The sequence below is a fragment of the Amblyomma maculatum genome, chromosome 4 (assembly GCF_055883805.1).
Source record: "Amblyomma maculatum isolate TAMU_Amacu chromosome 4, ASM5588380v1, whole genome shotgun sequence".
NCBI lineage: Eukaryota > Metazoa > Arthropoda > Arachnida > Ixodida > Ixodidae > Amblyomma > Amblyomma maculatum.
In genome coordinates, this window is record NC_139347.1 from 161,303,619 (window position 1) to 161,316,405 (window position 12,787).

Genomic DNA, 12,787 nt, shown 5'->3' on the forward strand with positions numbered 1-12,787 from the left:
ACCATGAAAGCAGGAGGTTATGACATGAGTGCGAAAATGCATCCAAGAATTTGGCGAGAATTCAAGGCGAATGAAGGGGATACTGGTTGAGAGACTGAAGAAGGCAGCGGGAGAAGACTTGAAAATGTGATATGGAAATTAGAGAAGGAGGCTACGGCAGTGCCAGGGGACAGAGGTTACGCTCAACAGTTGCATCTTGATGCGTAATACTAACGGGCATAAGCTCTCATATACGGTGGAAAATCTAGCAGCGGTGTTATAGTCCGCGTGTTTAACGATAAGTGAGAAGCATTCCTCTGAAGGGTGAGGCTTGGCAGTTCAACATATTGCAGTCAAGGAGGTTGTACAAAATGCTCGCGGCCACTAAAGGAGACGGAGTTGAAAGGTGTCATGCCGATGCCTTCTCTTTAGCAGTCAAGATATAATTGAATGTCAGTTGAAAGACAGTTTTTTGGGGGAGTATAGTATATTGCAAGTGAACTATATAACAGAAGCATGTTGATAATGATTGGCCTAAGTATAGCAGAAAATCATATGTGCGAAAGATACGCCAAAGGTTCACGTTATCGAGCATTGTAAGTGTCGGCCAATTGTTCACAAGATTCGGATACAAATAAGTAACAGGGAAGGTTTTTACCAACAAAATGAATTGAAAATGCACTCTTTAAAAACATAGCATCGTTGTGCAAATTGCTCATTTGTCCTTTCGCAAAGAGAAGTGATGGTACTCTCCCTAAGGATTGCATCAAATAGGTGAGGCGTGCAAAAAGTGCAGCTCACCTGCTCTCCACAGAAGCCCTTTCAAAATAAATAAGCGACTTATACGGGGAGACTTTTAAAGGTCTAGATAATGATATCTGTATGCAGTTCTGCTCGGGGATATCAGTAGGTAACAAAGAGAGACCGAGCTTACCTGGTGAGGCTCGTCCGAGTGCACTTGGACCTCTCCCTGCTGCCAGGCTTTCCCCTGAGGCCCTTCTCGCCTCCACAACAGTGTTGTTGATGCGTTCTGAACGCGCTGTAGCAGGTTAAGCTCACCACTGTTCGGGTGCCACATGTTGTACCTGCAACATAACACACTTCAGTTCAAATCTTTGGGGAGAACTATGATCTTCAATACTGAACAGGCACTGCCAAGGAGACGCTGTGAACTCAAATATGCCGAATTTGCTTTCTAGCAACCATGTCAGTAGCGAGCCTACGATTTCGTCAGGTCGGTATGGCAGCCCCGTCGATTCTACGCTTCTTTCAGTGAGCATGGGTGACGTTATTGCAAGCATGATCTCATTTAGAGTAACCTGTGATTTAAATGATCTCTCTTATCTTCGCGAAAGTTCTCATGTCAACATAAAATTTATTTTCATACAAGCGGTGTAACACGTTTTGATGGGAGGATAAAAGAGAATGTGACTGAACGTGATTAGTACTATACAGTCTTTCCCCCAGCCAATTTAATAGGAAGAAAAATCAGCCTTACCAGAATGTAAAACAACGTCCTTCATCTGGCGTTGGGCTCATCCGCATCGAAACAATATGAGAAGGGCGCGACTTTTCGGCGTACATGTACCCACCTGCATACAAAAACGCATCGCAGATGTTGAACGATACATGGTATACACACAAAAAAGGGTTTGATTACAAATTGCATTTGAAACCAGTATCAGACCTTGCCGCAGCTTTGAATGAGCGTGTAAAGCGTAGCTGAGCCTAAACCCTCGCAGCGAGACTGAACATCTTAATTCTGTGCCATTGAGCCTCAGTGAAATTTCCTGTCATGAACCGTCACACTCACTAAAGCGTTAACAGCACAATATCAAATAATTCTCACAGTGTTCAGTTGTTAGTCTGGCGTCTCGGATCCATAAATGTGTACTGGTTTTCTCTCCCTGTTTATTTTGGAGACTGTTCACTATGTATACCCATGGAGTCACACCATCAGAAGCTTCGGTGCATTTCGAGTATTCGACACACAGGCAGCAATTGTATGAAAGGCGCAACATCTTAGCTCAGAGCCAGCTCAAAAGTAGAAGAGAACGTCTGCCATGGAAATCCTTCTTGTGGGGTTGAAATAAAACAATCAAGTAGCAGTGAAACCGACTGATATTTATTTACTACAAATAAATATTTTGATACTACCTCTGTCCCTCTTTAAGGGACAGAAGTAAATGCCGCAAGTAGCGGTTTGATTTTTCGATCCCTCCTGGCAAGGAGACGAAGTGGGTCCATAAATTTTGGCTTTTAACGAGTAATGATTCTTGTGGGTATCGCTCTACTTATTTTTAGAAGTCTCACTGCTCTCGAACTCCGAGATGGCGGGAGAGCGCGGACCGCCGAGATCCGTACTCTTATAACTACGGCCACACTACACAATCTTCCTGGCTCGTTCATGGAGTTCCCGCTGCTGCCGAGCGAAAACTGGGGGAGAGTATCCATCAGTGTGCGCCAGATTAAAGTCCGGTCACTTGCCGAGTACCTTGAAGTAGGTATGAACGTTGCGAAATCTACTTCTCAGTACTTCAACTAGATTCGGGGTGGGGGACCCGGACTTGGGGGACGGGGAACCTTAAAAGCGGCTTCATATAGGGAACCTGTAACAGACGCCGGAGACTCGGCAAACGCATTGCAGTAGAGCAATGATCCAAGGGCCGAGGGCCGCATATTCGGCTAAGAGCGAGTGCTCGCCCTTTACGCAGGCTCATATGGGAGCTCGACTCGAATTGTCTGCCAGCCAAAATCCTACGCTGCCCACATTACCTTCCAACTTCCCACAACCCTATCCTAATTCCTAATTCCCATTACCCTACAACCCATCCTTTCCGCTACTTCCCAGGGGAGATACGTGGGATCTCCCCGGGCCCGCTTTCTCGGCAGTGGGTCGCTTTAGTACCTCCCCTTTTTTATTTAATAACTTCCAATCAAAAACATTTGTCTCATTGACCTATTCCTTTATATTTCGGATTGCGGAACGTTCTTTACCCGCGATACATTAGTAGTGCGGGCGGAGTCTGACTTTAGGCTCATTTAGGTTGCCAATTGTAAGGTGCTGATGGCCAGCTGCTTCGTCACTCATGGCCTTGACTCTCAGTCTTACTTTTAGATGTCCACGCTGGCCGTTCGAACCGCTATAGGGGTCGCACTTGCGTTCTTGTAACGTTACCTAACACGGTTCAGAGCTCTAGCAGCTCGGAGAACGAAGCCCGTGCGGGCTGCCTTCTGTACACTTTGTGGCACTCGGTTTGCGAGCGCGGACGCAAGGTCTTAGCGCTTAAAGCCAGTTGCGAGCATAGCGTGTCCCCCCCCCCCCACTTCAAAAAAACAAAAACAAAGCAACTGCAGGAGGATGACAAATTAGTAGCGTACATGAGAGAACGTTAGTTTTGATCTGACAGAAAGGAAACTAGAGGAACAGCCCCTCCTTCAGGGATACGGTGTGTCGGCCTTAATGGCTCCTGGCTGCCATCTGGCATTAGATATCCTCTTTGGCGATTATATACTTGGCTACTTACTTTGTCGCTTATGCCATAAGTATTGCCCCTCATCACCTAAATTCTCCTCGGGATGCTTTGATCAGGTACCGCAATATGCAAGATAACACCCGACATAGTTATAAAGGTACGCAAAACTGAGCAGTACTAAATGCGCCTGCGTAGCCTAAGAGGTATAATGTCTAACTCGGAATACAATGATCCAGAAAGGCTAGACTGCAATTACAGCTTCCTATCTATAATGTCACCAGGTCACATACCCTCGTCTCGTTACGTCCCAGAATCCGATAGCCATTCTGTTCAGGTTCACGTTACCTGCTATCTGCCAAATCCGTATGCAGAATTTAAAGCGACAGCGTTAAAGCACGCGCTCACCGAAAATTCGGTGTCAATGTTGCGAGCTAAATGTCAGATTCATGACGCCGGCAAGTGGGTAACTGGCAGCTGACATTGCCGCACACTGACTGGACATAGAGTTGCCTGACATTACGTTTGACAGGAGTTGCCAACTCGGATATCCCCTTTAATATGAGAGGGTGATATCAGAATCAGCCTGCCATGCTAGGACCCTTGCATTGACGTTACCCCTAGGCCACGCAGGAATGTTTATATGGCCTCGTTAAAGTGGGGCTTTATATGTCTTGTGATAGCCTACGCTATAGCTTCACACCCTCAATGACGGAGCTTAAGTGTCCCTCATATTTTTCTCAGTCATAACAAAGAAGGCACCGCGTTGTCTCATGAATGAGAGCTTTAATGTTCTCGCGTTCATAACATTGCAAGTTTTCTTCTGGTATTTTCTTCCCACAACATCAGGCAGACGGAGATGAATCCGGGCTTGTCCAGGATTGCAGGGATTGTATAGAAACCCACTGTATTATGTATACTTGTGATGTCGTGGTATGGGCAAGGCAAAACACTACGCACGAGGGTACCAGGCATTGCTCGGGAACCATATGTCTCCATTTCTCTCGGAAGAAGCAAATCACAGGGCGATAGTTTCCTGGCTGCCACCGCGCTTAAGCGAAGCTGGGGATGTGTTGCGCGACCCTCCTTGAGAATGCCTGTTCACGAAAAAGGTGGCGCATATGCCCAATCTCACAAAGCGGGGCGAATTTCCGCCGCCCCACAGCCACACAAAAGTTCGAACGGCGCCTCAAATGATTTGGGCTCAGGAACAGCCTTGCCAAAGGCCCAGAACGCCTTCGAACGGGTAGCAATTGCAGCGACTGTGGCGATTCCAAGACACACAAGCACAGATAATCTCCAGTGTAACTTTAGAACCCCCCTAAAATAAAAACTACTCGGTTACGGCGGCCATTGTCTATTAGCAAGTTTAAATAAACGGAGTGACGCGATGATGGACCGAACGTAACCTGCATTTGAAAGTTTAACGCAAATTCGGGATAATTGGGAAAGTTGTAATAAATGTTAACTTTATATCAAATGTTGCAAATATAGTTATCTTAATATCTCCAGAAAACGCCGCTGAATAGTGGCAGAGAAATAGCTTCGTTTTTTGGAGCATTCCTTGGTGAGTATTCAAATCGTTAATAAGGTTTAAATTTGGGCGAGTTGAATCCTATTCATATTGAAGGTAGCGCAAAAAAAAAAAAAAAAAAAAAAAAAAAACGAGGTCCAAGGAGTAGAAGGCACAAAAGCGCTGTTGTTGCGTCCTTCTACTTGGTCCTCGTTTTTTTTTTGCGCTGCCTCCAATATCCAGATCACGTTCGTGCTAATATATTTCGAGTACCTTTTTTACCGATACCCAGTCTTTCAAACATCAAATTACATGGATAAACAGCTCAAAATTGTGCTTTACTGCATATCGTGTTGACAAGCTGCGGCGAAAAATCACTGGCAAAAAAATAACACGACATCTTTTGCTAGCAACCCGTGCTGAATTACTCATTTTTGGAGTGAGCATTGGTATGAAACTTCTAAAGATGTTTCATTTTACGCCAAATAGAAAATCATTTTCAAGGCAGACGTTTTTTCTCCTCAGTGGAGGAGTTTGAACCGGATCGAAGGTTTATTTGCCACAAGTAAAGCAACCTAATAAACTTCATAGACACAACAAAATTGTGTAAGCGTCCCTGTACGATTTGCTATAAACATATATATGCAGTAACGGCACTGAGGACAACGTGACATTGTCATTCATGCAGAAATAGTCTGTAAATAATGAACTATAGTTCAGTACAAAGTTTATACGCTTATACATTTATATATGCAATAGGCGCTGGCATCTAAACAAAAAAAAAATGCATGGCACGGGTAGTATATAAGCTGTTTTAAAATAAATGTAAGGTATTATGTTTTACTAAGAATAAAACGAGGTATCATGCTTTACTAAGAATCCACTGTTTGATATGTTCCTTGAAGGAATGGAGGATAGCTATGGAGGGGGGGGGGGGGGGGTATACTGTCGAAGGCAAACTATCTGTTGAAGGTAGTCGATCACCTAGTGTCTTTACCAGGAACTAATAGTCATTAATTTGAATGTAATATTAGGACACATTAAGGCTCGATTAATTCTTCGATGCTTGAAATATTCAACCATTGTGAAAAGACCCCAGTACTTACCTCCATGCACTGAACTCGCCATGGGCTGCCATTTCAACCTTGCCTGGCCACTCTCCCCAGAATAATACACCCACCGCAAGTACTTCTCTGAGCGCTCGGGGAACCAGCCACAGTCGCTGGGGTGGGAGAAGTTGCAGCTCACCTGCTGTGTAGCCTCCCCTGTAAACAAAGCACGTGATTTGAATGTCGACGGATATTTCGATAAAATTGATCTGGCTGTTCTGTAGACCAAGACGAGAGTAGTGAATTAAGAATGAATTGAATTTAGCTCGCGTTGTCCGCGACCGGCTTCTGATGTCAAAGCCAAACCGACAGCCGTCATCCGGGGACCAACGCCTAAATATCTCGGCCCCAAACTACATGTAACGAGGTTGAACGGTACTACAGTACAGCACCCTTGAATAGAAGTGTCACATAAGCGCTAGGTGCTCCACAAACAAGTTATAAAATTTGTGTTTTCATTATCTTCCGCACGTTCGTTGAGATATAATACAAGCGAACATTTGAAATAAACTGAATTATAATTTGTCAATTCTATGCCTTCAAAAGAGGCAGACACATGAGACCACACACTCTGTTATCATTTGACTGTCAGAGGCCTTTCTTTTATCCAAAGACATGTCATGTTGCATATGATGGGGTTGTCTTAATGTAAAGTAGATCGTGTAGCTAATTGTCTCCCAGCAACCGAAGGAAACTCCAGCTCTCAACAGCTCTCCGTTAGCCACAGATGCAGGTCTTCCTTTCTTGTAGCCAACATTCCAACCTCCAGAAGTCTTTTTTTTTTTTTTGATGGCTGCATCACTGGCCACGTCCATAAAAGGTGGCAAAGGCCGACTTCAGTGCCTCGCCTCGTGTACATAGGATATGTTCTTGACATTGCATCTTCTTGGCAGCTCCTTTGGCACGTCACTGACGTGATAAGGGCGGCCCCAGCCCTAATCCTTGTAAGAGGTACGACCTTCATTTTCATTAGGTTATGATGGTCATCATAACCTAATTCACAAGTTCGCAAGGGAATCAGGGCGCGCGCTCTTTTGCTTAAAGCTGATGAAGAGGGACGATAGAGCGGGCATTAAAAGGGAGGCTTGTGGGCGAGGCACTCGTATTAGGGGCTTCGTGTGTAAGGCGTCTGCTTTCTTTCGATCAATATTCTTAGTGCCTCCCTGTATCCAATGTACCTGAACGGGTTTCTTCATTTTCCTTTACATCATGTGTCCCCTGAGCAATGCTTAGCATTTTTGTAATTCTCTTGAGTTGTTTAATAGCCGATAGAGAGTCGGTGTAAATGTGAGCTCCTTTTATAGACGGTATGGTATTTGTAGGCTCTCTCGCGTCAAGGGTAGCGCAAAGCGCCTTACAAGTGAATCCGCTTAGTACGTTAAGTACGCTCGATGTGCGAATTACGTCGACCCTGTTGGGCTGGTAGTTCCTTTTCTTCCAACGCTTTCAGTGATCGATGTGTCTGTATAAGCTATACATGACCCGTGACTTAAGCAATTATTGGACCTGTTGCTGGCCGTGTTTCGCGATAGAGTTGAGCAGCCTTGTTAGTATGTATTGAATTGTAGTCACAGGGAGATAAATCTGTTAAGGAGACGTTAGACAACCCAGTATGAAGGTTTCCGTTCACACTATACATTCGACAAAGGATACGGTAGACAACTCAGGATTCAAATTTCCGTTCACTTCGCTGTGGACGGAAATGTTAAGCCTGCATTATCTACCATGTCCTTCGTCGGAGGTAGCGCGGCAGCCTGCGCATGATCTGAAAAAAAAAAAAAAAAGGAATTGCCGCCTGATCAGCAAACTCCTTCATGCCATCTGTGTTTATTGTCGGATAATTTTGATATGATCTTTAATCTTTCTCCCTTTTTCCATTCCTCAAAAATACCTCTTGGGTGCTCTATGGTCATGTATGGTGCCCAAACTACAGCATGAATCAGCCCATCTTTTGTGAGCGATTTGCATTTCTTGGGGGGGTGCATCAGCTGTCTGCCGTTTGACAGCTTACTTTGAATGCCCTCAGGTTGCCGATAAACCTTTACCTCCGCTCGTTTTCGACGCGCCCATAGTTGCAGAAGATGAGGTCGGGAATTGATTCTCGTTTGAAGTTGTAATGATGTGGTGGTTCTTAAAAACCACTTGCACTATTGGTACCAGCCTGGCTGCGCTGAAATCTTTGGTCCGAATATATGGCCCAAGCAGCAACAACATTGGGCCCAGTATTGGTACTACGTTGGTCACGACCGGTCGTACATTGGCCTGGACATTGTCAACACCGTACCAACACTGGGCCCAAGATTTGTGCTCGAACACCATCCCAGTGTGTTAAGGATGCATTTGTTGTAAATTTATTGATTTTTGTCGTATTGAAGATATGTTGATTGTTATGCTGTCGTTATCCCATGCATGTAATTCTCTCCCATTCTTGTGTACCAGGGCCCTTCCAGCAAGTGAAAGCTTTAAGCATCGTTGCAAAAATGGAGTAACTGAGCAAGGTGAACTTCAGATGTCTTGCAACAGGGCATTTGAGACGTCATATGCTTTAGGGTGCGGGCAGCTTTATAAGAGGTACGTTGCCCAGAATAACATCGTCTGGGGTGTCCTCAAGTGTGGCATCACAGTTCTATGCCCGTAACCATTTCATGCTTACATCTCTCGGTGAGAGGTGAGGCAGTCATTTTTTTTATTACAAATCATGACTTTGACACCTTACAACTTTCGCATTCTATGGTCATTATTATGTAAATGCAATATTAAACCATATATCTAATGTGACATATATCATTCTTTAAATAACAAGGCAGTATTATAGAAAAATAGTTCATTTCCAGATGAGATATTAACTCTCCCTGGTATATCTTTAAACATTGCATTTAGGCGGGGCAAATAGGATACCCTTCTGTATAGACATACAACTCCGAACCATCTGTAAAGATGTTCGTAGGTCCTTTCTTCTTTGAAGTCTAAAATTAATTTTGCTGTTGAACTACGACCCCAGACAGATTACTTCTACAGCGGAGCTCTTAATACACATTCCTAGCCTCATCGCCATTGGGCTGCAGAGGTGGAGCTGTAACTATTACAAATAGAATATGAGATGAGAAGTCAAGAGCTCACATAGGTGGAAAGAGCTGGAGCGCCCGAGCTCTCCTTGGTCGGAGCAGGGTGGCTCCAATAAAGAAGCGGCTCATTTTTGTCAGTAAAAAAGATAGGACACATAGGATGATTTTGAAGTATCCGCCCTTTGCACGCTGAGTGACCTGCCTCTAACCGTGGTTGTCAGGACGGTTGATTCTCTCGTACCTATAGTACCTTTCATTCTGGGGCCCTTACAATGCGTCCACTGCGAAGTCAGACAGAGGGCACAAGAGTTAACGCCAACTTTACCCTTTGGTGAGCAAGGCAGTTTGCACCATGAATGTTGCCCTTGAAATTGCGTATGGAACAAATACTGCTTAAAATTGACCAGCGATTTTGACGCTCGGTAATGCGGAATTGGAACGCAGCCATTGGGGTGTTTTAATTTGCGATATTCTGACGGTCTGACTTTGGGAGATACATATTTCAGTGTACAGGCACATCAAACTATATTTTTATGCCTAAATTATTCTCAATTGGCACTCAATTTCTCATCAGTTCCTAATTGTGATAAAATATGCGCGGTTATGACACCAGCTGGCACTGCTGTAGTGTCTCGGCGACCTCACCGCGAGCGGGCCGCGGTCTGCCTGGGCATATTTCTGTACTGCGTAAACATAGTTTGCTACGGGCATTTCGCTTATTCCTGAAGCTCCAGCTTTAAGAGGACGTGGCAGCCATGCACGTGGCTTCCGAATTCGGTTCTTCGTTTCTATTTACATTCATATTAATGTACATTACTCTGCCCTCAATATCTACCATCTTCCGACATAGATTTAGCATATAAAGTTAAGTAATTATGACATCGGTATGCAATGGAACTTGAAGCCAGCCATTAAACCCTATGCCACGCTGGAAAGTTTCCCAGCATGGCCTAAGGGTTTCATGGGTGACTGGAGAAGCAAGGCGTCCGGGTTAATAGTATTCACACGTTACGACTTGGTAGCTCCTCAGTTTCGCAGTCCTAAGCTACAGCTGCGCTCTATAACCTTGAACTCCAGTTTCGAACTTACACTTCCACAATTTCCTCTTCCCTCATTGCCATCCTAAGCCTCCAGCCTCTAGCGCAGCTATCTCCAGTGCCGCGCTATCTCGTCCACCCTTCATAACGACCATTCTACTAGTTGCATTCGTGTACCGTCGGCATAGCCTTCTGCTTTCACGGTAGACACACGTTAAAGAACCCCAGGTGGTCGAAATATCCGGAGTCCTCCACCATGGCGTCTCTCACAGCTTGAGCTGCTTTGGTACCTTAAGTCTTAAAAACCAAAACCAAACCGAACCATACGTTGCCTCTTGAAACGCCATTACAAGGCTCCGCACTCTTCACGCCTGCTCATGAACGCCTCCTTTCAGGGTAACCACTCGAGGGTTCTTTCTGCCACCGCCGAACACCTGTCGTGCCTTCCATCACTTTCCCCACACAGCCCAAGTTACTCAGCCATTCGCCTTTCAACATCTTCTTCCTTTGCTCGTAAACGTTGGGAAATTATATTTCAATTTCTCCAATGTAATACCTGCCAGCCGTGGCAAGTACCATTTCGCTCCACTCCGACCTGCCGCGCTAGCAAACAACACGTTACGCCGATGACTACGATACGCAATCTTGTAGCGAGTACCTTTGAGCATGCGCTCTAACAAAATGCCGAAAAGAAGTTAGGAGCACATATGGCGCATTAAAAATGACGTTTGTGGAGGCGCGCATAAGCCATGCATTTGTCTTTACTGCAGTGGATAAAATTTAGCATAGATTGCCACTCGTGGAGGAATACCATGACGTGGCAATAGAAATATTGCAGCCATTTTCCTTTCAAGTTGAGATTTTGCGCGGTTCAACATGAGAAAAATTTTATTATAGCTTTGCCACATGTGTGTCCCCAAGTGAGGAAGAGGAAGCAAAATTCATTTTCTTGCACTCACATTGGTATATGCTTAGGGCAAAGTGATCATTATTATTTCTGTTGCGATCCCATGGCGCAATAAATGCTAAATGTCAAGTAAGAGGGGTGCCCCGTGTCCGCACTTACATCCTTCGGCTTGCGCATCCGGGTGGCAGTTGCTGTATTCGATGTCATCGATACTCACACCTGGTGTGTTCGCCTCGTAAAAGATCTGTTTAAATAAATGAAAAACGAACATTCAGTCACCTATCCGCACCTTTGTAGGCTTGCAATATCAGATTAGTTGAGGATCGCTTCCTAAGGAAGCAGCGACTCACAGCTTTATTACTATTTTATATGTATTGCCGCATAGTTAGGCTAACAATATATATATATATATATAAAGCTATCTCTCCAACACATTCCCTCAAATACGTAAACAGCAACTTTAATCATCTGTTCCAAAAGGAAAGGAACGGTCGATAAATGTATAACACGAGATCTTTGCACATGAGCAAACTACTAAAATGGAATCTTTTTTAAAAGAGAGAGAGAGAGATTCCTTTTCAGTACTTGCTCATGCTCATGGATCTAGTGATATCTCTTTACGAACCATTCTTTTTCCTGTCGGGACAGATGAAGCGTGCTTGCCGTTTTATGTATTCGAGGGAAAATGTTTTGCAAACTAGATATACAGACATTTCGAAGGCGCTGTGTATTCTGGACAGTCACAGGCATTCATTGCCCTATGCTGCTTTATGTTTAGTGACGATTTCGTAGCACCCTTGAACTTAACGTTGTATTGAACTGCATAAATGTGTGATATAACGGCCGCTCGACGGAAGTGATATTTCTGACACGGAATTGAAATTATAATATAATGCCTCGTATAGAATAGTGGGTAAATAAGATAGGTCATAGAACGGACCGTGATTTATGAACTCCGCTGAACAATGTTAACCATAAATGATCAGTTTTAAGACTTTTGATTGCAGCGACCGAGCCAGTGCATAGAACTCCTTGGTTCTATAGTTACGCTGGGTGGGTAGTGATTTGTTTTGGCAACACGTAGGAGGACGTCTACAACTGGCTAAATCTTGTCCCTGAACTATTTTATATGGTGGTCGGTGTTACAAGGTCCACCTTAGAGTTACAAAGCAACAGTGATGGATGCTTTTCCATCAAAGAAATTTAGTTTAATTATTGTCAGGGAAATAAACGCCAAATGTGACATAGTTGACCGAAAAATATAACGCTTCATGCAAAAGAAAAAGCCATTTCATAGCATTCCTCGCTAGAACGTTGTGGTTCTGGACGAAAATGTATTTTTTAGTTATTCCATGCTTACAGTGCATCTGAAACTGTGTTGTTATCCTTTTCCTAGAAAACCAAGATCTCTGATCTCGAGTTTAAATCATCAAGCGTTCCTGAATTTGCTGCTTAACGGAATTATCCACCAGAAAACATTGTTGACTGCAGTAATGCAGAAGGGACTACAACAGTATTGAGCGCTGAACGCAACAAGACAGAGAAGGCAAACGCATGGTCTTCCAGATACCTAACATCATAACATGGTCTGAGGGATGAGTATATAAAGTATTCAGCCCAGAATTATTTTACACAATAGGAAAACTTAGAAGCATAAAAGGTCCTGACGCCTGTTTAGTTCAAGTGTTCGAAGTTTCTTACGTA

The 12,787-nt window shown here is 44.2% G+C and overlaps 1 protein-coding gene across 2 annotated transcripts in view; it reads right to left on the bottom strand.

Annotated features, from left to right (window-relative positions):
- The window catches only part of LOC146193373 (MAM and LDL-receptor class A domain-containing protein 1-like), a 241,331-nt gene that overhangs the window by 57,224 nt on the left and 171,320 nt on the right, over window positions 1–12,787 (bottom strand). For both annotated transcript variants that reach the window (XM_084602734.1, XM_084602733.1), the window contains exons 48-51: window positions 11,243–11,327; window positions 6,072–6,230; window positions 1,478–1,571; window positions 914–1,064 (exon numbers count right to left, since the gene is read on the bottom strand). In XM_084602734.1, the coding sequence (XP_084458860.1) occupies window positions 914–1,064; window positions 1,478–1,571; window positions 6,072–6,230; window positions 11,243–11,327 (489 nt within the window). The remainder of the gene's footprint in view (window positions 1–913; window positions 1,065–1,477; window positions 1,572–6,071; window positions 6,231–11,242; window positions 11,328–12,787) is intronic.